The 23,881-nt window shown below is 51.9% G+C and overlaps 1 protein-coding gene across 5 annotated transcripts in view; it reads left to right on the top strand.

Moving 5' to 3' along the window:
• The window catches only part of MGRN1 (mahogunin ring finger 1), a 58,521-nt gene that overhangs the window by 30,727 nt on the left and 3,913 nt on the right, over positions 1-23,881 (top strand). For 2 of the 5 annotated variants that reach the window (XM_090277086.1, XM_090277087.1), the window contains exons 5-15: positions 781-898; positions 6,101-6,167; positions 7,008-7,057; positions 9,846-9,893; positions 11,406-11,474; positions 13,071-13,230; positions 15,562-15,671; positions 19,629-19,855; positions 20,869-20,986; positions 21,303-21,348; positions 22,954-23,081. In XM_090277086.1, the coding sequence (XP_090133212.1) occupies positions 781-898; positions 6,101-6,167; positions 7,008-7,057; positions 9,846-9,893; positions 11,406-11,474; positions 13,071-13,230; positions 15,562-15,671; positions 19,629-19,855; positions 20,869-20,986; positions 21,303-21,348; positions 22,954-23,066 (1,126 nt within the window). In that variant the 3' untranslated portion in view covers positions 23,067-23,081. Of the gene's footprint in view, positions 1-780; positions 899-6,100; positions 6,168-7,007; positions 7,058-9,845; positions 9,894-11,405; positions 11,475-13,070; positions 13,231-15,561; positions 15,672-17,963; positions 18,030-19,628; positions 19,856-20,868; positions 20,987-21,302; positions 21,349-22,953; positions 23,082-23,881 lie in introns of those variants that run through there. The other 3 variants (XM_090277088.1, XM_090277085.1, XM_090277084.1) reach the window with 3 other exon arrangements.

The following is a 23,881-nucleotide window of genomic DNA, read 5'->3' as shown; positions in this document are numbered from 1 at the left end:
TCTGGGAGTTTATTTTGGGGATATACTTGCATGTGTGGCTAAGAGGTATGCAGAAGAGGGTCCTAGAAAAGCAAGATACTGGAGACCACCTGGTGTCCACTAGTAGGGGCCTGATTGAGTCAGAGTAAAACTGCAGTGGAACCGATGCAGTGTTCATAGGACACGGCACCTCTATATGTGGCGGGTATGGGACAGCTCAGGTGCACGCATAATAAAGGCACAGAGTGCAGGTGATCTGCTATTGGAATATTAAAGAAGAGACATTTGTCCATACAGGTGTAACTATGCCTTGACTCTCCCAAGAGTGATTCCTGGCTTATGGATGGGCAGAGAAGCAGGTGGCTGGGAGCAAACACAAGGGTTCAGGGGTAGTGGGGGAGGGTGCTTGGTACTGTGTACATTTTTGTACCCATGTTTGTTCAGAAAAGTAAACAAACTATAAAAAGCCATATGTGTAAAGGTAGCCAAGTTATCTGGTGGGTGTGGGCTCTGGAAGACTCAAAACCAGGCTGGGCCCGGGCAGAGCTAGTGGTGAACAGAATGAGGCCATGCAGGCTCTCAGGGTGTGGGGGCCCTGTGGCCACGCAGACTGACTTCCTGCTGGGACTTGCAGGGTGGGACCTGCAAGTCAGATTTCTATTAGGTTCCCAAAAGACCATTGCCTGCCAGCCCCTCCCCTCAGAGGTCCTGTGAAGGTGGGGATTACCCCGAAGATAGGATACAGCAGAGCGTTTGCTCCTGGCAGAGTCTCACCATCTTTTCTCTTGGCTGCCCCTTCAGGTACAGCCCCAAAAGCCCTGCCCTGCAGTCTGAGACCATCCACTATAAGAGAGGGGTGAGTCAGCAGTTCTCCCTGCCCTCCTTCAAGATTGACTTCTCAGAGTGGAAGGATGATGAGGTAACCTCCTGGCTGGATTCCCCCCTTTCCTCTGGCCCCTTACCTAAATTTCCTCCCCTTTCTGGGGGCCAGCACAGTAGGGTGTGTTTGCTCAGGTTCCTTACTCACGTGGTTGATGAGCTATAGGAGGGGCTGCTGAGTAAGGTGTGTGTGCTCATTTGATCATGCACTGGACTATGGAGTGTGGTTTGGGCCAAGTGTTGGTTGGATTGAATGTTCGAGGTGAGATGGCAGCAGCAGAGGCTCTGGTACCCAACTTTGGTGTGGGCACAGTCTCAAGACCATAAGACTGCCCCATGGCAGCATTCCTTTCACCTAGTGGTTCCATAGCTAGGGACAGTAATTTATAGGATGTAAAGGGTGTTCATTGCAGCTCTGTTTTGTAATAGTAAAAATTGGAAACAACCTACATGTCCATCACTGATGCTATAGGAACCACCCATATATATAATGTGGGCAACCCTATTTCACATCTATTATAGGATGCCATGCAGCCTTAAAGCATGAAAGAAATCTTTGTGTACTGTACATACTGATGTGGAAAGCCCCGTCTGGGCTTGGAGAAGAGCAAGCTGCAAACAAATGTAGTATATAATCTCATATGTGGCAACCACACAAATGCACAAAACCATTTCTGCAGGTGTAATGTATGTGTATATAATCCTTGAGGAAAACCCAGAAAAGATACTCATCAAGCTGAAGACTGATTGTTTCTGCAGAGGGTTGTGCTACAACAAGGAGTGTTATATAATATACACATTATACATATATAGTTGCCCTCTGTATTTGTGGGTTCTGCATTCATGGATTCAACATGAATGAAAAATATTTTTAATTTTTATTTTTAAAATTATATTTTATTGAGTATGCTATTAAAGTTGTCTCAGTTTTGAAAAAAATATATTTTTAAATGTTATGTTGTCACTGATGTGTACTGTGTAGTTGGGCCTATGAGGGATGGTTGTGTCTGTACTGAAGCCATACAGACTTTATTTTCTTGTCCTTCCCTAAACAATATAGGATAATAACTATTTACATTGCATTTATGTTGTATTAGTTCTTGTAAGCTAGAGATGATTAAAAGGCTATGGGAAGATGTGTGTAAGTATATACAAATACTACTCTATTTTATGTAAGGGACTTGAACATCTGAAGGTTTTGGTGTCCGAGGAGGGTCCTGGACCCAATCCCCCACAGATACTGAGGGACAGACTGTACAGTGTATCAGTATTATATACCCTTCTGAATTATTTTGTTTCATTGTTTTTTTTACCAGTTTATTAAGGTATAATTTATATACTGTAAAACTTGCCCATTGTTCAATTCAGGACTTCAGTAAATCTATAATCACAACCATCGCCAGCCCAGTTTCCATCCTTATAGGATCCCTTGTGCCTATTTACAGTTAACCCCTGTTCCTACCCCACAGCCCCTGGCAAACACTCATCTACTCTCTTTCTCTTTGGATTAGCCTGTTTTGGACATTTCATTTAAACAGAATCATACACTATTTGACCTTTTGTACCTGGCATCTTTCACTTGGTGTCATGTCTTCTTTTGGCTAATGGCTATTATGAATAATGATGCTATTTTGTATATAAGTTTTTGTTTGAATGCTTGTTTTCATTTTTCTTGGCTACAATTGCTTTATAATTTAATTTTTTTCAGACTTTTTTTTAAAGATTAGTTTTAGGTTCACAGCAAAATTAGGAGATAAGGTATGAAGATTTTCCTGCCTGCCCCCACACATCTACAATGTTTATTGTTTTATTGAATCATATTGTGGATGTCTTTATAGGTCAGTACTTATGACCTCCTCGCAGCTGGAGTGGTTTCTTTGCTAGTTTTCCCTATCAAAGCTGTGTCCATTTCTTCCTCTGCCCTCTGTCTTTTCCTTATTTCCTGGTGCCCGTCTGGCCTGGGGTTTGCAAATACCCTGTCTGGTGGGTTTCTCTGTACTGAAAGAGCCCAAGGGAGAGCCCAAGTGTGCCAGGATGTAAGGCCCCCACCAGGGCCGTGGAGAGGAAGAGCGAAGTGTGAGCCAGGAAGCCTGTCAATCACTCATGCTGGGATCAGCTGCCTGGCTCTTTCTCCTGATCAAGAGGGCTGCTTTTCCCTTAGAACCTTTTTCTCCTTGCAGTAAAAATAAATGTCTCCCTCAACCTTTCTGGGGTGGGTGGAAGCTTCTGTCTTTTCTGAGCATGCTTAACTCTGGTGCATGACTTGTGTGGAACAGGAATTTTGGGGGTGATGGTCCTCACTCCCTGGGTCTCCAGGGATCCTCAGCCTCCCATGTAATGTAGCTGGGATGGGGTGCCAGCTACAGATGCATAAGTGAGGTAATCAGAAATTAGTTGTGGGGTGACAAGGCTTGTCTTATCAGAGTATGCCAAGAGTAGCACAGGGCCCAAGCCATGGTGCCCAGGGAGATCTGGGGTCACAGTGCCCCTGTCATCTCCATCTCTGTTTTCTGGCCCAGTACTGGGCTGACCTGTGTAGATCATTTGTTGAAGTTCTCTGAGTTAGTTGACTGAAGGCCGTGTTTAGCATGCTGCGCTGGGCTCTGTTGGTTACACGTGATTGCCAACTGAATGTTAGCAGGATGCACTGGGAAGGCTGCTGCAGCAGAGCCTTCAAAGCAATGTCTGTGTCAGGACGTTTTTCTGTGTAAGCGATAGAAGCACACCTAAGTCTGGCTTAAGAAAAGAAAACCAGTTTATTTATTGGCTAGATTCTGAAAAACTGGATGGCTTGTAGTTTCCTCTGGGCCCATGTGATCAGGATGGGGCCTGCTCTGGCTGAGCTGGCCTTGCTTTCAGGCTGGCTCTCTGTAGACCAGCAGCCGGGGTCCCAGAGTGCTTGGATGGACTGTGTAGGCCACGTGCCTCCCTCTGTGGCCCCTACTTGAGGCAGGTTTATGCCGTTCTCTGGCCAGACAACACAGATCCGGGGTGGGAGAGAGGTTGTTCTCAAATTCCTCCAAGGAAAAATTTGCCTGTGAAAAGGTGGATGGCAGCTGTATGTACCTTTTTTGTGGGGTCTAGATAGATCTGGGCCAGTGGGTCTGGCTGGATAAGAGCAGAGACTTAAGGACAGAAGTACCAGGGGTGCCTGAGCACCTAGCCCAGAAACTGAGAGGACACAGTTGGGTGAGGCCTGGAGGCACCTCTGGCTCTCTCCCTCTCCATGAAGCATTGGGCAAGTTATGCTACCTCTGCGAGCCTGGGTTTCCTGTTTGTCACCTGGAGGTAGGAACATTCCTTTGCTCTAGGGTGTCCATCAGGAGTTCATGCAGAATGCTTATGTAGCTCATGCTGTCCATTGTGAGTCCTTTCTGCCAGGGGGACTGGAGGAGAGAAGAGCCAGAGTCCCTGCTTGCTTCTGGTGGAGCCACCGTGCACCTGCCAAGACTTGTTTGTTAGTTCAACCCCAGCACAGCAGGGCTGTCACCTGAGGCAACTCTCAGCTTAGTGTGCAAGGGAGAAAGACAGTGCAGAGCACTTGGTGGCTCCTCAGCACTAAATCACCCACATCAGCGCCAAGGATTATATTCCAGCAGCTGGCCAAATTGCACAGAACTCTGCTCCCCATTCTGCTCTGTCATCTGAAAAACTCCCACCTTGGCTTAATGACAGCTTTTGGAAGAGCAGCACCTGCGCATCACACCCAATATCATTGTCACCAGAGCAACTGTAGGATGGTTGTTGGCAGGGTTGCTGCCGTGCCCTGACTCAGTGTGAGAGGAACAAGCTTGCAGAGGGACCCTTGTCCTGTCTGGGGTAATCACCTGCCCCTAGAGTCATCTCAGAGCAAGGCAGAAGGGCAAAAAGGGGGTCCCTTCCTCCCGTAAGTCCAGGTTTCCATGGTACAGCCCTTCCACCCTGAAGCTCTGGGGAGCATGAGGCCTAGCTGTGTGTCTTGGGTTGGCCTGGACATGTCCCCCGTCTCCCCACATGTAGCTTGCCTGCATATGTTCCCCCAAAGTCCTGTGCTCCAAGCCCTATGTCTTTCTGTGAGGCCCTCCTTGGCTCCCCCTGCCTGAATACATACAACTTCGAATGGCTGGTGCTCACTGCTTGCTTTCCCAAGCACCATGCTCAGAGCCTTGGCATTAGACACAGCTTTTACCTCATTTTTAGATGGGGAAACTGAGGCTTGGCTCAGGGAACTCTACTGCAACCTGGCAGTTCTGAGTCTGACCCTGTCCCAGCGCCTGGCTACCCTTCCTCCCCTTCCCAGTCCTGCCTCCCACTGACAACTTGTGACCCTCCAGCACTTTCCAGGTCTCCCCCGCTGCAGCTCCTGCTGTGGGTATCCTAAGCTGGCTGCCTCTGTCTTGCGGGCTCAGTGTGACCTGACTCGCAGCCCCCCACTGCTGAGCAGATCTGGAGACCACGCCCAAGTGAACATGTGTGGGGAGGAGAGTAGCCTTCAGCCTCAGAGCAGCCAGGACCACAGAGTTGAGGCTGGAGGAGAAGGAAAAGTGACAGGTGGTTTCTTTTTGAGTTCAGACCAGCCACATGGTCTCCTTCTCTTTCCTTCCATCTTTGGTTGGGGCCACACCAGGTCCCTTTCTTCATAAGGTAGAATAGAGGTCCCATGTGACCCAGCACTTCCATGCCTAGGTGTACCTAGGAGAACTGAAAACGGGCTCAAACGGATGCGTGTCCTGCAGTGTTCATCACAGCACTGGTCATGGCAGCCAAGTCGGAGAACAACCCAGATGTCCATTGAGAGATGACTGGATAAATCATGTGGCCTAGCCATGCAGCAGAACATTACTCAGCCTTGAAAATGAAGGAAGAACTGATACGCTATTGCATGGGTGAACCTAGAAAACATGCTGAGTGGAAGAGGCCAGGCACAAAAGACAAATACTGTATGAGTCTGTTTCTATGAAATATCCAGAGTAGGCATTGGGAGTAATTGCTTAATGCAGACAAGAGTTGCTCTTTGGGGTGATAAAGGTGTTTTGAAGTGGATGGTGGTGACCTTACGAATGTACTTAGTGCCAATGAATTGAATGCAAATCTGCCATTTTAATCATTTTTATCTATTTTACCACAAAAAGAGCTAAGGCACAGCCAGGTCTCTGTCTTACTCACTGTTTTGCTTGCCCTCTCAAGCTCTGCTGCGATGCTGTCCTCCCCGTGCCTTCTTTCTGCAGCTCAGTCTGACCATCTCACCTCCTTTTTCCCTCAGTTGAACTTTGACCTGGATCGGGGAGTATTTCCAGTGGTCATTCAGGCCGTGGTGGACGAAGGAGATGGTGAGAGGCCTTTCTTCTTTGTTCTCCCTTCCAGCAGGTGGACCCTGCAGGAAGAACCCACTTTGCGAGGCCCTCCTCCCCTCAGTCAGCAAGAAGGAGTTTATCCAGAAGTGATGAAGGATGTGTGAGCCTTGTTAGCAGGTTTTAGGGCTGTGGGACTCAAGCAACCAACTCTCAATCTCTTCTCTGGGGCCCCCTTGACGCTTTCCCCACCTGGGGTTGTGAGGCCTCACTCTAGCTCAGGAATTCCTGGCCAGCCTGGCCTCTCCCACCGGTGACAAGGCCCTATGGCAGAGCCTTGCTCTCACTGCAGTAACAGCAGCCAGACAGGTGTCCAATTCTGTTGTTCACCCCACAGTGGAATGATGGAGACAGTAAGTAGAGAGCCACAGGGAGCTAGACAGGCCCTCCTCAGGCCACGCAGATTTCCTCACCAACCCAGCCCATCCTCTCTTCCACTTCTGTGGGCTTCAGGCCTCTAGCCTAGGGTGTGAATGCTGGAGCTCTGCCAGGTGGGGCTTGTCCCCAGGCCCACTGGTGGAGTCTGGCTCTTTGACCTTGCCTTAAATGCCCCTCCTGCGTGGAGTGAGACAACATGCCAAGTCAGCCTCTGGCAGTTAAGAGTGGCTGCTTTGGAGGAGGGGTGAGGTGTGAGCCAGATGGAGGCAGGAACCCCTGGGCAGAGGATGGCAAGATAAGGAGGAGCCCTCCAGAGGTTCCAACCTTCAGGCTGAGAGCATGGGAAAGCATCTGCTGAGAGGAAGTAGAAAGAAACTGGGGGTGGTGCATGGGGGGAGCAGGTCAGTGCTCTGAGTGCTCTCTCTTTTCTCTCCTGAGCAGTTGTGGAGGTGACTGGCCATGCCCATGTGCTGTTGGCTGCCTTTGAAAAGGTAAGTGCCATCCTGCACCTTGACCTGGGAGTTGTGGGCAGAGAGGTGGTGTTTTGAGACCAGAAGTTCAGGGGTCATGCCAGGCCCAGGGCACGTGGAAGGTTCCTCAGTCGTTCCAGGCTCCAGGGGAGATGATGCATCTCAGGAGGCTGGGCCTTGAATTCGAGCGTTGCCATCATCAAACGGCATGTGGTGTGTGGTGAGGGTATGTTCTGGGGACTCACTAGAAGTCCCTGTAATCTGCCAGGAACAGGAGGCAGGATGCCCACATGGAGGACTCTGGTCAGACCAGCTTTCCTCTGGGATTCAAAGGGATCATCCAGGGACACCAGCTCCTTAGGGCCGTGGCCTTTCCCACCAGACCCAGGATCCTGGATATCATTGGGACTTCTCAGTCCCTGCCTGATCCTCGAACATTTGCAGGGCATCCTGCCTTGCCTCCAGAAGGGCTGCATCGCCCTGGTTACTTGGGCGTAAACAGACCTCCCTCCCCGTTGGGGCCTTTCTGACCTTTGGGCAGACATTTGTTGAACTCACTCATCTGAGGTCTATGAGGGCAGAATGGCCCCTGGTTTGTCATATTCTCAGCATGAAGTAGGTGCTTAGTGAATGCTGGTTGGATGGATGAGGATCATGCTTAGCATGGTCTTAGATGCTCTGTGAGTAGTGGAGGGAAAAGACACCCATGCTCTTCTGAGGGCTCTAGCTAGGGGGGCCCCCGCTAGGGGTGCCCTGCGTGTAAAGAGTCCATTTATGTGGAAGGATTCATTTAATACCTTTAGCTAGTGTATAACTTAGGTGTTTTTGCCCTGGCTGGTTTAGCTCAGTGGATTGAGCGTCGGCCTGCGAGCTAAGTGTCGCTGGTTCGATCTTCCAGTCAGGGTACATCAGAGAAGGAAAACTCTGACTCCAAAAAACCTCCGCTGCCTTGCGGCATACCTCTTCAGGGGAAAGGCTAAGGGAGTAAACCCCGACAGAAAATCCGGAGCCGGAGTCCCTAAGGCGGTTTGACGTTGTAGTCAACACCGGCAACTCCTGCGGCGCACCTGAACCCAAGCTGTATCGACTCCGTCTTTCCCTTGGACCCTTCAGCTGCGAAGAGAGGGGGGGTCTGCTGCATGGGCAACAGCAGACCCTCCATATTACCCTGCCCAGGCTCTGTAGCTTCAGCGTCATCACAAGATGTCGATTCAACACGGGAGGAGACAGATACCATGTCACTCCCGAGTCGGACTGCACAGCCATTCTCGGCGGTGCAGATAGACTCTTGAGAAGCTACACCATCGTCTCTCGAGACGGACGGCTGCCGACGACGACGACGAACTTAGGTGTTTGCTTCTTCTTTCCACATAGACCCGAGTCCCCAGGCTGTGCTTACAGGGTGCAGCTTTGGCAGTTAGGATGGTCTACCTCACCACTGTCTCCGCATTAGGACATTAGCGGGGTCTAGAGACCCCCACTCTCCTGTCACTACTGGTCCTGGAGCCATACAGTTCTATGCGTCCATCCATGTAGTGAGCGAGTGCCTGGCTGTGTTGGGACAAGGTCCCTGCTCACCAAGACCCTTACTGAAGGTAGTGGGGTGTGTCCTGTTTGAAAATGTTGTGCCTGACACCCCCCCACCCCCAGTGCTCTGTAACGGGGGTTGGCGCTCTGCAGTTGTATAGTGTTTTCAGCACCAGCCTGTGGCCTATGTGGACAAGCATCAAGGACCCCACAAGGAAACCAGGCTGCTTATTCTGGAATTCCTACCACTCCTGGGCATGCTGTTGATCCCTAGCTTCTTCAGCCAGTGTATGTCTGCAGCCCCGAGAGACCTAAGTGCAGAGCCTGGCCCATTCCTGTGATCTGGGTTGTTCTAGAGGCCCCCAGGAGTCATCATAGCTGGGCCTGTGACCTTTCTGGCCTTTTTGTCCAGTGCTTTCCCTGGCCTCCCAGGGCTGTGGTGGTACCAAGTGCCTTGGGCAAAGATTGGCCCTCTCCCTCTCCAGTTCTGGGGTTACCAGCTCTGCTCCCCAAGCCTGGCCTATTGGAAGAAATAGTAACTATTTACCCATCTGCTCCTCTGGCTGAGGTGGATGGGCTGTTGCTGGCAAACATTCCATTGTGTACTTCTAGTTTAGAGCCCAGTGAGGAACTGCATTATTTTTGGAGTCCAACATACTAGAAACGTCTGTAGGAGCCTTTTGGCTTTACGAGAAAATGCCAAGTGCTAGTTTCAGTTAACTCAGAAGGATAATTGGTATTGTTGCAAGATCTCAGATCTTGTACCTTAATTAACCTTGTCAATTCTGAGAAGTATGTCTGCACAGATACCACTGAACGCATTTGCTCTATTTTGTTCTTACAGTTTTTAGACCTTCGGGTTTTCCTGTGTATGCATGCATGTGCATATTGTGCTGTGTGTGTGACTAGATCAGGCCCTTTGAGGGCTAGAACTGGTGTGCATTTCTTGCCATCCAGGTGCTGCTTCTTGCCATTGGGGAGGCTCTTGTCCATCATCAGGACTTGGCTAGTGGTAGCCAACTTGAGTATGCTTGAGATCTATTGGGGAGAATTTGGTTTTGTAGGTCAGGGTGGGACCCAGAAGGCAATATCTTTAGAAGGTTCTCTGGGTGGTGTCGAGGCCAGGTCAGAGGCCACCTTTGTGAAAACCTGGCCTTGCTCTTTAGTCTTAATGTGGTTCCTCTTTTTTCTAGCCATGGATGTGGAATGACCGAGGAAGGGCCTTCAGCTGGCTGAGCAGTGCCAGCGTGCCAGATTAACCTCTGTGTTTTTCTCCCTGCAGCATGTCGATGGTAGCTTCTCTGTGAAGCCGTTAAAGCAGAAGCAAATTGTAAGTCTGTGGAGGAAATGTCATGAGCCCCTTTAATTTAAAAGACACACATACACCCAATCCAGTAGTCTCCATGGGTTAGTTTCCCTTCCCACTGTGGTTGCTGTTGAGGTGGCTGATGACAGGCCTGCTGTGGACTTGTCTGTCATCGCTGTGGGCTCAGGGAAGTCAGGGTCAGGGTCATTGGGTACATGTGTGTGTGCTGCACACCCACCATGCACCTCAGCATTGGCTGCTGTAGCCCTGGATCTTGTCCAGTGTGAATATAGTAAGCTTTCAGTAAATGTTGGCTGAATGAATGGACAGAGGAAGGAATAAAACAGGAAGCTAAGACTGCACCCACCCCTCCTACTCCTTACAAATTACAGAAACTACATCAGTATCGGGCAAAAAGGGATTTACTTAATATTTGAGAGGAAAGATGGAATCTCCTGGAACAAGTGGGAGCTATAGAGAAGCACAGCTTTTCTTTGGGGGTTGGAAATTTCATGGTCTTACACCAGGATTAATTATTCCTGGTGGCATCTCACACTGTGAAAATTTAGAGGATGGATCCCCTGAACTGTGCCATTTTGGATCTTGATATTGAGACTGATTTTAACAATGTCCATGGTGGAGGTCTGTTTCCAAATCCATGATTAGGTTATCCTTGTATGTAGCTGCTCAGGTGTATAAGCCACAACCCAGGAATGGTGTGGGTTAGTTTTTTAAAAGAGGGCTAAGGAGCCCTGGTGGTGTGGCTCAGTGGATTGAGTGCCAGTCTGCCAACCAAAGGGTCTCCGGTTCAATTCCCGGTCAGGACACATGCCTCGGTTGTGGGCCAGGTCCCCAGTTGGCGACATTTGAGAGACAACCACACATTGATGTTTCTGTTCCTCTCTTTCTCCCTTCCTTCCCCTCTCTCTAAAAATAAATAAGTAAATAATTTTAAAAAGAATATGACCTTGATTAAAAATAAAACAGAAGTAAAGAGGACTCTGGCATATTCAGCCCCTGAAGGTTGCAGAAGGCCAGAGACCCTAGTGATGGTCAAGGGCACTTATCTTAGGAGAGCTGACTGGCAGTGTTTGTGGTCTATAGAACTGCGGGAAACACAGAAGCTCAGACCACTTTTGAACATGGCCAGCATGAGACCTGAACCTGGTCACACTTGTGGGGCTAGTGATGGGTGGGTCTCAAGTTTTTTTGCTATGTTGGGGACAGTAAGGTGTGCAGAGGGTATGGTTGCTAGGTCCTTGTGGAGCTTGGCTTTAGGTCCTCTCTGGTGAACAGGACCACCTGGGCCGCAGCCTTACTGCCCATGCTACTCGTTGGGCTGGGTAGGTAGCAGGTTCTCCCTGCCCCTCTCCTGGCATTGGACCCACCCCCCAGGGTTGGGGCAGAACAGAATTCCCAGTGGTTCCTGCTCCAGGACCCAAGCCTGGCATGTGGAAGGTGGTGTTAGGTCAGGTGGGTGTAGAGGAACCCTTGAGTGGGGGCTGGCAAGTGCCCAGATACATCTCTGCTCTCCAGGTAGACCGGGTCAGCTACCTACTACAGGAGATCTATGGCATTGAGAACAAGAACAACCAGGAAACAAAGGTATGTACTCAAACGGTGAGCACGCGCCAGGACTCCAGGCTGGCCTCACTCCCCAGCTTTCCTTTCACTTGCATGGAAGTAGGCTCGTGGGAGTGACTTGCCTGGGGTCCCCCAGCCCTTGCCAGAACCCTGCAGGTTGATGAGCCAGTTCCCTTCCATGTCTTCCCTTGGAGGCTCTGGGACCCCAGATTCCATCATTTTTCCTTAATTTTTGAAAAGAGTTAACAGGGTTATAGGACATTTTGTCCTTTTTCCAGAAAATTCACTGGCTTGTTACCATTGTTAGGGTGCTGGCCGTGAGGTCAGCCAGGGCACGTGGAGTCCCCTCTTGCCTGATTGGGCTTAACCGGTGCTGCCTTGGCCTTTCTGTTCTCAAAACCAGCAGTCGAACCTTGCTTCAGTCTGCTGTCTGGCTCCTCCCTAGACTGGAGTACTTGTGGTTATGTGGAGAGAGGGATGCTCCTTTGGATATCTGTGACAGAGCAGTATCAGGCACAGCCAGGGAGGGTAGCAGAGAAGCAACATGTGTCACTGTTTTTAAAGGCACACAGGGCATTGGCCGGTGTGGCTCAGTTGGTTGGAGTGTCATTTTGAACACTAAAAGGTTGCAGGTTTGAACCCCGGTTGGGGCACGTGTGGGAGGCAACCAATTGATGTTTCTCTCTCTCTTTCTTTCTCCTCTCCTCTCTCTCTGAAAGCAATGAAAAAAATGTCCTCGGGTGAGGATTTAAAAAAAGAAAAAAAAGGGCACACAGGCATAAATGAAAGAGCCCCCTCTTAAAAAGTTTCTAGACATCTCACACACCAGCTGGAACTGGCCAGAAGCAGGCCAGGGCAGTTTGGCCAGGCCCTGAGCCCCAGAGAAGCGCCCTCTGCTCCATTCACACCAGAGATAGACTGACTTTCTGTAAAGGGCCAGGTAGTAAATATTTTCAACTTTTCTGGCTCTACGTGTGTCTGTTGGAGCTCAACATCACTAATACAGCACAGAAGCAGCCATAGGCAATATGGAAACAACTGAGCGAGGATGTACTTCAGTAAAAGTTTATTTACAGAAACAGAGCAGGCTCTAGCTTGCTTAGCCCTGTTTTAGAATGTCGCTGTCTCTTGATCCAGATTTTGTTTTCCAGAAGCTGCCATTACTTGATGAAAATATTTCAAACAAATTAGACTTGTCTGATTTTTGTGTTTTAACCAAATAAATGGATACCTTCTAGAAGATGTGTTCCATAGTGTTGTGTCTTTTCCACATTTTCTCTTTGGTTCTGAGGAATAGATAGACCTCAGTTCCTTGATTTGGGGAGTGCATTAGGGTGGGACTGCAAATTCTCTTAGCTGTGGGGCAGGCTTGCTGGATCTGATCCTGGTGCCCAAGGAGTGTGACTCTGGGCCAAGTTTATGGAGGTGCCCTACTCTGTGATGACCTTCCTCCACCCTCTTGGGCTTCCCTTTGCCACCGCATTAGCCCCCCGGGGGCAGCGGGTATAGCTAGTGGGGCAGCCAGGACAGGAAGGCCTCCTCCCTGCCCCTTAGGTGGCCCCCAGGCTCTGGCTCTCAGAAGGCCACTGACTCTAAAGACCTTCATTATCCCTGCAGCCTTCAGATGAGGAGAACAGTGACAACAGCAACGAGTGTGTGGTGTGCCTGTCAGACCTGCGGGACACACTGATCCTGCCCTGCCGCCACCTGTGCCTGTGCAACTCCTGTGCCGACACACTGCGCTACCAGGCCAGCAACTGCCCCATCTGCCGGCTGCGTGAGTGGAGACCCTGCACCAGGGCAGACAGGGTGGAGGGCTAAGAAAGACAGGCTGTCAGCCTCCCACCTGGTTCACAATGAATTGCAGCCTGGTGGTTAATGTAGGTGGTTAACATCCACAGTAACTCTGCGGATATGTGAATGGTTCAGATCCTCAGAGGTCTGCCTCCAGGCAATTAGAGTTCCAGAACGGCCAAGACTGGCGTTCCAGGACAGGTGTTTGCAGTAACATTAGAACTGGACAGACATTGATCAATGATCAACTCTTTATATTAAAGATAATGTGGAGCCCTGGCTGGTGTGGCTCAGTGGCTTGAGCACTGGTCTGCAAATCAAAAGGTCACAAGTTCAATTCTTGGTCAGGGCACATGCCTGGGTTGCAGGCCAGGTCCCCAGTTGGGGGCATGGGAGAGGCAACCCATTGATGTATCTCTTGTACATCGATGTTTCTCTCCCTGTCTTTCTCCCTCCCTTCCTCTCTCTCTAAAAATAAATAAAATCTTAAAAAAAAAAAATAATGTGGAAAATATTTTGATCAAGAATTACAGTGAAATGAAAAGGGTGATCAAGGAATTAAATTTTGATTTCTGGGGCACTCCAGACATTTTTTTTTTTTTTCAGTCAAAAGTTATGACATTGGCTGGTGTGGCTCGGTGGATTGAGCGCCGGCCTGTGAACCAAAGAGTTGCTGGTTCGATTCCCAGTCAGGGCACATGCCTGGGTTGCAGGCCAGGTCCCCGGTTGAAGGTGTGTGAGAGACAGCTGATCGATGCTCCTCCCACACATTTCTCACACATCAATGTTTCTCTCCCTCCCCTCCCTGCTCTCTAAAAATAAATTAATTAAACCTTTAAAAAAAAGTTATGACATTGGGCATAACTCTGAATAAAATATGTGTCTTCCAGTAGAGGGAATCTAAATATTCTCAGGGTACAAGTCCCACTGGGTCAACGTGAGAGTTAAGTGGGCAGGGAGAGCACCTGCCTGGAGGAGCTGTGGGACATTTTCTCTAGGAGGTAAATGATGGCTTTTTAGAAATTGGTCTTTCTGCTGTTTCACACCTTGGCTACTAAGGTTCCACCTCCAAGCTCTGAGACAGGACATGTGGCACCGAGCTGTCACACTTTCCCTGTCACTGTCTTGGGGCTCAGAGGGAACCGCCCAAGGTCATAGCTAGTAAGGGGTAGAGGCATAGTTTAAACTGGGGTCTGACCAGAGCCCACATTCCTGCCCCTGCCGCACCAGCACTTCATAGGGTTGTGCCCCCAGGATAGCCAGATGGGCCATCAAAAGGGTATGTAGGCCCAAGGACCATGGGGCAGGCTGGGTGAGTGGAAGTGGAGGATGAGGCCATGTGATCTAGGGTGGGGACATCCAGAGCCCAGGAGGAAGCCCCAGACTCAATAGGACATTGAGGGCTGTGTGCTGGGCCTGGAGAGATGGTCCACAGGACTGCACCTGGCCCACTTGGAGTCTAGCTTGGAGGGCAGCAGCCTCCCCTGTCTGAGGGATATGCTGGGAGCAGAGGAGCAGGAAGGCAGGGCAGGGAGTCCATGGTGGGTGGCAGAATCCTGAGCTAGAGCTGAACTCCAGCCTCCCCAGCTTGCCCTGGTCTTCTGGGCATGGTCCAGAGGCCCAGGAGCAGGGGCCACAGAGCAGGTGTTTGTAGCACTTGGGCTGGCAAGTTGGGCCAGGGCCATTGCTGTCAGCACTGGGGACTCAGCTGTCTTTCATCTTATTGTGGGGATGAGGCTGGCACACTTGTGACTTGTGTGTGTGACACGCATTTTTCACCTGTGTCTCACAAATACTACACTTTGCTAGTGAGACTGACACTACAGGGTGACTGGTAGCTCGTGTTCTAATTTATTTTCCTACCTCCCCAGTGGTCAGTGTCTATGCTGCTTCTGGTTTCCCCAGCAGACATTGTGCCATCATGAATGTTCACATACATGTGTGTCTGCCTGTCTGTTGGTCAGTATAACTTCCAGGAAGAGACTTGTGGTGTTCAGGGATTACTGTGTGCTTTTAGCTGGTTGGCCGGTGTAACTTGCAGGCATGTTCATTGTAGAGTGTGGCAGGTGAGAGGCAGCTACTTCCTGCCTGCCACCCCAAAAGCTCCATTCGAGCTGGGGCAGCATCATCCTGGCTTCTCTGTCTTCCTCGGGAGGATGTTTTGTTATGACACTGCCTGTATTGGAAACATGGCTTGTCCTGGGACTGCTATGGTGTGAGTGGGTAGTCAGTGTCTGCAGAGCTTGGAGAGGGCCTCAGTGGTGCTAGACCTGGCTGTTCTTTGCCTGATATCAACCCCTCCTTTCTGCCACAGCTTTCCGGGCCCTTCTGCAGATCCGGGCAGTGAGGAAGAAGCCAGGAGCCCTATCCCCTGTCTCCTTCAGCCCTGTTCTGGCCCAGAGCATGGACCATGATGAGCACTCTGTAAGTACCTCTTTCTTCCTGCATTAGGGGTGTAGGGGTAGAAAGAGGAGAGGCTCTGGAGGAAGCCCCTGCCACTGTGCAGGGCCTGCCAGGCATCCAGACGCTTTAGGGCCTGCCTTCATGTTAGAACAGTGTCTGGCTCCCAGAGGGGCTGGGTTGGTCAGGTGGCTAGAAGGAGGCCATATGGGCCCTGCCCTTGGGGCAGTACCTGGTGAGGACCAAGACTGTCTGGCCAGCACCTTCATCTGCCAGCTCGCTGGGTCTTTGTCCTCATATGCCCAGCATGGCCCCACAGGTGGCTGTGAGGCTGAGTACGGTGATCCAGGCTGCTAGGATTGCTGGCAATGGCAGGTGCCCCTTCACGGAGCTTGAACTACAGTGTCTGTCACCATCACTCCACTAAGCCAGACATCCAGGAGCACTCTGTGCCTTGACAAGTGCGACCTCCTTCACAGGGTCGCTGTGACACACCCTCTGTGCATTCTCTTCCCATCCATCTCCAGCATGGGCACATGGGAGGGCACCGCAGCAACCGTCCACTGCCCTTGCTCCCTAGAAACCATGAGCTGGATCTTGCTGCTGGCAGATGAGGGGTGTTGGATGCTGGCTTTGGGGACCTCAAGAGAGATGGACCTCAAGAGAAAGAAAAGAGACTTAGATATGTATGAGCAGAAATAGAGAGGTGGGTGAGACAGACAGGTGGACAGAGATAGAGAGGTAGAGAGAGACATGCAGAGAGATTTGGAGAGATGGCAAGAGACAGTTGCAGGGTTGGGGAGAGATGCAGAGACACAGTGGAGAGTCACAGTGGGGATAAAAGTGAAAGGAAGATACTTAAGAGATGGACAGACAGGGAGAAAGAGATAGAAAGAGACGTGGAGAGAGAGACACAGACAGAGCCGAGGCTGGGGGTAAAAAGGATAGGCCGAGATGGACAGATGGGGGAGGAAGGACGAGGGAGCAGGAGTGGGGCAGGCCTGGGTCTCAAGCTCTCAGGTCCCTGCTGGCCATGAATGTTGTCAACTATAAGTCCATTTTCTGGACTCTCAACTGAGGTTGTTTGGACCCAGTGATTTTGAGAGGCCCAGCTGACTCTAAAAAGAAGAGGGCTCAAACCCTCTAGACTGGTGCATCCATCTTATGGGCTCCTGTGCTGGGCCAGTGGGTATGACATGTTCGGCTTACATCATGTTTCTGAAAATTGAGTTAATGTTTAAAAATTTAGAGATTTCCATTAAAACTCAGATATTTGGCTTATCTATCAAAATTTGGAGGTGTGGTCTTGAAGCTTGAAGCTGGAACAGAGGCAAGATGAGTCCCGTCCCCCCACCCTGGGGGGGCAAGTCCCCATCATCCCCGCACGTCCTCCGGCAGCCGCACTGTCCAAGTTGCCTTCCTGGCCCTGTCAGCACCAGGGCTCACCGCTTGGAAACTGGGCCCGCCACATATTTCACATTGGACTTGAGTAGGGACGTTGCACACTTTTTCCAACAACTGAGTTTTTGGGAGAGAGAAGAGCAACAGCACTTAGGTATGATTTGCTCCTGGAAAGTGAGGACTCTGACTGTTTCACAGGGGTGGCAGCACAGGTGGTGGGTTTTTAATTGTCACTTGTGTGTTCCTGTCCCAATTTCTGTTTGTCCCTCTTATCCTGAGAGCTGAGATGCTGCTTGCAGTGCAGGGCGGGCCAGGGCTTGGATGGTAAGCTCTGGTCCCTTCCTCTCCAGAGTCATCGTTCTCTTCCCTGTTCCCTGTACAAGCCATTTCACCTAGTACCAGAGATGAGCCCAAATTAGGCATTTTCTCCAGTGAGTTTGTTAAGATCATCACAGAGGGAGGTGATTTGGGGCTGATTTTTCTACCTAGCTACCATTAGGACTTAGAAGTTGGTGATAAGTTTAAGAGGCCAGGTTAAGTCTCATGGAGGTACCTGCTCAGGGCCTACGTGTCCCTTCCACATGCCCAGCCAGGCCCACTGTGTGGAGTAGCCCCCTGCCCAGAACCTGCTCCTCAAGGTGACCCAAACCGTGGGTGGGCATTGGGGATGGGAACGGGCTGTACCAGCAGCGTGGCTCCTAGAAGCTGCATAGTTGTGCAGGCCCAGCCCAGCAAGGCCCCTGAGGCCAAACCTGCATCGTGGCAAGGTCCCCACAATTCACATGCATGTTAAGTTTGCAAAGTGATGACTGACGGCACTCTTAGAAGCCAGCAGACCAGACAGACCCCAGCCAGCCAGCTCCAGGGCGATGCAGAGGGTGGCAGTTGTAAAATGTATGATTTTTATCTTGACAGTGTCCCTTTAAAAAATCAAAGTCGCACCCTGCCTCACTGGCCAGCAAGAAACCTAAAAGGGAAACTGTAAGTGTGTTTGGCCCTGTGGCCACATCTCTGCCCTTCACCCCGATTGCTAAGCCAGTGACAAGTATGGGAAGTCTTTTTTACGCTAGGCTGACACGTTCGATTAATTTAATCTGTCAAATCCACTCTCCCCAGTCCCGACATCTCTGCCTAGAGAAGTTGTTTTGTGGAACAAGCAAAGCTCAAGGTCTGTCGGCAAAAAGCCTGTCTCTCGGGTCCCCGCTGCCGGGCAACATACCGGCCTCAGGCCGCCCCTTCCCGCCAGCTCTGCTTCTGCCGGTGGTTCCCAGTGTCCTTGTTTCCCTTTTTTTCTTGCTGGCAGTGGAATGATGTTGGAGGTGGAACTAATGTGGCTGCTAGATTTTGCAAACAGCACTCCTGGCGCTTGCTTATCATCCTGCACCCCCTGCCTTCTGCCCCTTGGGTTTTAGCTCTTTGGGCCAAGGACTTACCGTAATTTTCTTGCATTTTCCCTACATCTCAGGGAGGAGGCTGGGGGCCAGACAGCGTGTGGCAGCCGGGCTGGGCCTTGGTAAAGCACAGAGGGGAAGTCACTGGAGAGTCAACCTAGACACAGGTGTTTTCCCTTTTTTGGAGGGGTGAGAGGGTTCAGGGTAATTATTCACCTTTAAACTGAAGGTAGTAGATTGGGAGCAAATGCAAGGCACCACTGGCTCAGGTGACCTGGGGACCTGGGAGGTGCTCTCTGAGAGCAGGAGGCCCCACCCTGGTCCTCTGCTTCCCCCTGCAGTGCCAGCATTGCCTCACCACCTCCCTGAAAGGCAGCCTTCTTCTAGCAAGTCAGGTGGGGGTTTCACCAGGGAGTACTTCAGAGCATTTGCCCTTCACCTCATCTAATGAGAGTGAGAGCAGGTGGCTGTCCGTCCTACAGGGGCCCGGCACTGACATGCCCCAGCAGTGGGGCATCGCCCTTCTCCCTTCATCTTTAACCCTAATGCAGGACTCAACCTGTTGATGTGATTCACTCCTAACAAGGGGGAAACAGAGGTTCTGAACCAGGGGGCCCATTAGAATCACCTGGAGCACACGTCACCCCTTGGATGCCTACCTGCCACAGGTTCACAGGAGATCTTGAGTTGGGCCAGGTGTCAGTGGTTGGGCAGAGCTCCCTGGGGATCAGGTTCTCCCTGGTCTAGAACACTTGTGGTTCCCACCGGTGTCTCTCACTTCTGGCATGGCTTTGCTCTCCTCCTGCTCCTCTCTCTTACTAACCTTCTCACTCTCTGCCCCTGCCAGGCAGCAACACAAAGCCAGATAGGGGCTGTCTGAGGCTCGGGATGGGGGTGGCTCTTCCGGATGCCTTCTCCACCTTCATGCTGGTCACTAAGTGGGGCATTTGGGTGTCCAGGGCTGTTTGCTGCAGCTGATGGCGAGGGAGCCGTGGGTAGGATCTGATGCTGCTCTGGAGTTCTCAGCACCTCTCTTGAAGGAGGGAAGATTTAAGTCTCTGGAAGGTGGAGCAGACAGGAGATGGTCAGAAAGCAGGTTCTGGGAAGTAGAACATTCCTGGGGCACAAGCCCTGGGCAGTGGGCAGGGAGCCTGCCCACTGCATCCCTCACCTGCTCTTGTTCCCTCAGAGCTCTGACAGCATCCCGCAGGGCTATGAGCCCATCTCCCTGCTTGAGGCGCTCAACGGCCTTCGGGCCATCTCCCCAGCCCTCCCCTCGGCTCCCCTTTATGAAGAGATCACCTACTCAGGCGTCTCGGATAGCCTATCCCAGGCCAACTGTCCACTTGCTGGGCTTGATCGAATCATGGAAAGCAGTCACCAGAAGGGCAAGCCAAGGAGCAAATCCCCCGACAGGTGAGGCCGGTGCCAGGATTCCCTCGGAGGAAGGGTGTCTGGGACCCCTCCCCACACCTGCCTTGTGGGCGGGGACAGGGGAGGGGTATGCTAGTAGGTTAGAAGCATAAAGCAGGTTTATTTGTAGTTTCAAATAATTTTATAATGTGTTTCGTTTGGTGATTCACCAGAACGACTCACAAGACCAGTGGCGATTTAGGCTCAAGGCTAAGGTTGATCACAGCAAAGGCAGCAGGAGAAAAATGCATCCATGGGGACCAGAGGCGCCAGTGTCCTTTCCTGCCCCAGGCCACACAGCAGCAGATAGACCACAGGAGCCTGTGTGCTGTCTCAGCCCAGAAGACCCATTTAAGTTCCAGGATTTCAGGACTTTCTGAGGGTTGGTTGTGTGGGCAAATGCTGCTGTGTGACCAGTGATGGCATCAGAAACCCAGCCGCAGTGCAGCCAGGTGCATGTCTACCACCTCGTTTGTGCCTAACGAGCAGGATCGTCATCACTCACATAAGGAACCTTCGAGGGCCACGGGCCAAGGGTCCCTTGTGGTTCCCTTGGACACTTGCTCGGCTCGGGCAACCAGCCCTACGATGTTAAGTCTTTCCTCACACATGTGCTGGTGTTTTACTAGAAAAGTATAAGGAAGGCACAGGTTCTATAAAACCAGCTGTGGTCTCTGTGACTTAATACATGTGGCAGAACCACTTCAAAGATCCAGAAAGAAACGTGGGAATCTCTCCTGCTGCTTCCCCCACCCCAGGGATATACCCTCACAGTTCTCCTGTCCTTCTGGAAATACAAAGCTGTGTTGAGGCCTCTGCCAGTGCACAGGTGGATAGCCTCCATGTGTGGCAGCTGGTGCCCCACTGGCATTCTGCTAAGGCCCACTCCTCTCTGGATGCTTCTGCCCCACAGCTCCAGGCACATACCTGCAAGCTCACCCTCACATGATGCTGGCTTTGGAGGGGTTGGCATTTCTCATCCACTTGTCTTTCACTCCCCTCTTCTCTGCCTCCAGCACCCTACGGTCCCCATCATCCCCCATTCATGAAGAGGATGAAGAGAAGCTCTCCCAGAACTCGGATGTGCCTTCCTTGCCAAGTGGGGCCGGGCTGGGGCTGAGCAGCTCCCCAGAGGTAAGGTTCACCCTGGCTCACCCTCTTCAGTCCTGCCCACCTGACATCTGAGTCCCCACTGCTCTCCTGTTGACCTTTGAGACCTGTTTCATGGTGTGCTCAGGCCTGCCCTGCCACTCCCTCACTCAGTGGCCTTGGCCCGGCTGTGATTTCCCTCAGCCTTCGTTTTCTCATTTGTGGGGTGGACACTGGCAGAGGGGCTGTGTGAAGTGCCCAGTAGACATGCCCTGGACTGGCAGCTGCAGCCTGATCCTGGGTGGTCAACACCAGTCCTGGGTCAGCACCATAGCTCCAGACTCTCTCTCTTGTTTCCTAGAGTTTCCTCACTGAGGAGGTTGATGAGAGGCCATCGCTAAAGCAAGGTAAGCCCTCCCTTTCCTTAAGGGCAGGGCTTTGGTACTCCCTGCTGAGGAGTGGTGGAGGCCTCCAGCTCAGCTCTCCTAGAGTTTTCTCAGGGTGAGCGTTGGTGCCTCCTGGGGACCCACTCACACCAGTTGCTGCACAGTGTCCCAGAGGACAGCCTGCAGCTGCTCCTGGTTCTCCTTCCTGCCATCTAACATCAGTAGTAGTAGTCATTTTATTTCCCATTTGGATCATTCTCCACACAGTCAGCTCTCCATGAGTGTCCTCTTGTAGAGCCACCCACCCTGGCCTTCAGCCATACCCACCCCTTGTGGTTGTAGTCCCGACAGCCCAGGACCTCTGTGTGGGCCTTGGGCCTGGCACAGTCGATGGCCAGGGTGTGGGCACAGGGTTCAGCCATGTCCGTGTCTCCCATGCTGGGGTGAGGGAGCTTGCACCTCTTGACTGGGTGGTTTAGCACGTAGCAGCCTACAGGAGTCAGGTCCTAGGTCCCTGTCGCATATTCTGGGCTGTGAGTCAGGGATGACCCTGCCTGATCTCACAATGGTTGTGGGACATACCGAGGTGCTTTTCTCTACCTGCTGGGGAGATGCCACCTCTCCACTGTCCTGGTCATTCTCCCAGTGTTGGACAGATGAGGAAACAGACCTCAGGGTTGGTGTTGGGAGAGGCTGAGGTCACTTAATTTAGAAGTGACAGAGCCAGGAGGTGGCCCTTGCTGGCTGGCTCCTAAGCCTGCAGTCTGGTAAAATCCCCAAAATAACCTGCAGATGCTCCATTGCTGTGACCATTTCTTGCTGGGGTCCCTGGCCAGCATTGCACTAAGGGGACCCATATCCCTCCCAGGATCAGCTCCCCCTTCCACACAGGTGGGGCCTATCTGCAAGCTGCTGGGCTGGGGCCTTTAGGCTTAGGCGTGTGTGAGAGCCGGGTTGAGGGGTATCTGTTCCTGGAAGCACCATGCCATCCCTTCCTGCCTGGCAGCATGCGGGGCAGCCCCTCTGCCTCTCAGGCCTCGGGGTTGGTTTCCTCTTGCTTGTGCACAGTGTGTGCTGGGACTGGGCAGCCCTCTGCTGTGTCCTGTCACAGGGTCCAGGACCCTTTCTGCAGGACAGACCTCCCCCACGGGGACACCCTTGGCAGCACTGGGAACAGTGTGGGTCCGAGACTGAGAGCTGATGTGTGAGGTGGCAGCCACACTCAGAGGGCCCCCTTTGGAAGTACCCTTGCAGGACCCACTGCGGTGTGTATGGACCAAGGGCTTTTGCCCACCTGCCCATCCAGAAAGACAAACAGGAGACATTATATCTGTTACCATTTTATCTTGTTTTTTAAACTTGGGAATGTAATTTTTTAAGGTAAAAATAAAACAAAAGCCCCATGCTAGGGGGTACTAGAGAGAGGAAGACAGGAAGAATAGGAAACACCTACTTTTGGGGTCCTAGGAGAGCAGAAGGGGAGTCGGGATGAAGTCTGGGCCAGAACGAGGGCCCCCAGTGGCTGTAGTGCCTTCGGGGATGAAAAATCAGCACCTGGGGCTCAGCCAGAGGGATGACTGGGTCTGCCCCTGCTTGTGGGTCCCTGACCTGCTCCCTCCTCTGCAGAGAACCGTGTACCCTCCACCGAGAACGCCCTACAGGATGGCAGCCTTGATCCCTGTGGCTGCTGCCAGCCTGGCCCACCTACCGACATCTACCTTCCAGGTAACAGTATTTAGCCTTTGGGCTTTGGGGGCCTGCCAGGCCTGGGGCAGTGCCATGACTGTCCCCATGGAGCTGGGGGCCTGCTCTTACTGTTGAGGGAGGAGCTGACCCATGGGAGCCTACACACCCCCCACCCCCTAATTCTGAGTCCACACTCCTTCCATCAACCCCCAAAGCACAGCCAGACTCATTTTCCACAGTCACTCCTCCTGCAGTCCCTGGTTCTTTAGGGCAGAGCCTGTGCCCAAGGCCCCTTTGCACCCCAGAGCCAGCCTAGCCACAGGAAGGCAGGAAACAGTCCTTTGCCCTGTCCATCTCCTGCCATTGCCATACCTCCCTTCCTTCCATAGCTCTGCCCCAGGGAGCTATGAACAAGGCCACCTGCCTGTCTTAGGCTTGACGTGAGCCACCAGCTCTCTGCCACCTAGCCCTGGTAAAGCATTGTGTCCCAGGCCAGGGTGCAGGAGGACAGGCAGGGATGCCAATTGCCAGCAAGTCCTGAGGCAACTGGGAATGGTCTTGCTTCTCTTCTTCACCTTTTACGAGGCCTTTATCCAGGGCTTTTTAGCCTCAACTTGGCCTCAGCTCTCTGCTCCTCTGACCCAAAATCCTCAGTGTCAAGTCCTGGGCTCCAAAGATGGGGAATGGGAGTGGGGGGCTCCTCTCAGATGCTCGTGCCAGCACCTGCTAGGATGCCATCTGTGGTTCTGGAATTGAGATAGCCACGTTGCCACCAGAGAGCCTCGCTCCTGCCACACTGTGGGGGAGCCCCTGCACTCCCTGCCTGCCCCTAGAGCCACAGTTGCCTGGGCCCCAGTGACCTGGACCG

This window comes from Furipterus horrens, unplaced genomic scaffold, assembly GCF_987537825.1.
Source record: "Furipterus horrens unplaced genomic scaffold, mFurHor1.1.pri manual_scaffold_5, whole genome shotgun sequence".
In the NCBI taxonomy this organism is placed as follows: domain Eukaryota; kingdom Metazoa; phylum Chordata; class Mammalia; order Chiroptera; family Furipteridae; genus Furipterus; species Furipterus horrens.
The sequence above is the reverse complement of the archived record's forward strand: the minus strand, read 5'-3'. Positions and strand labels throughout refer to the sequence as shown.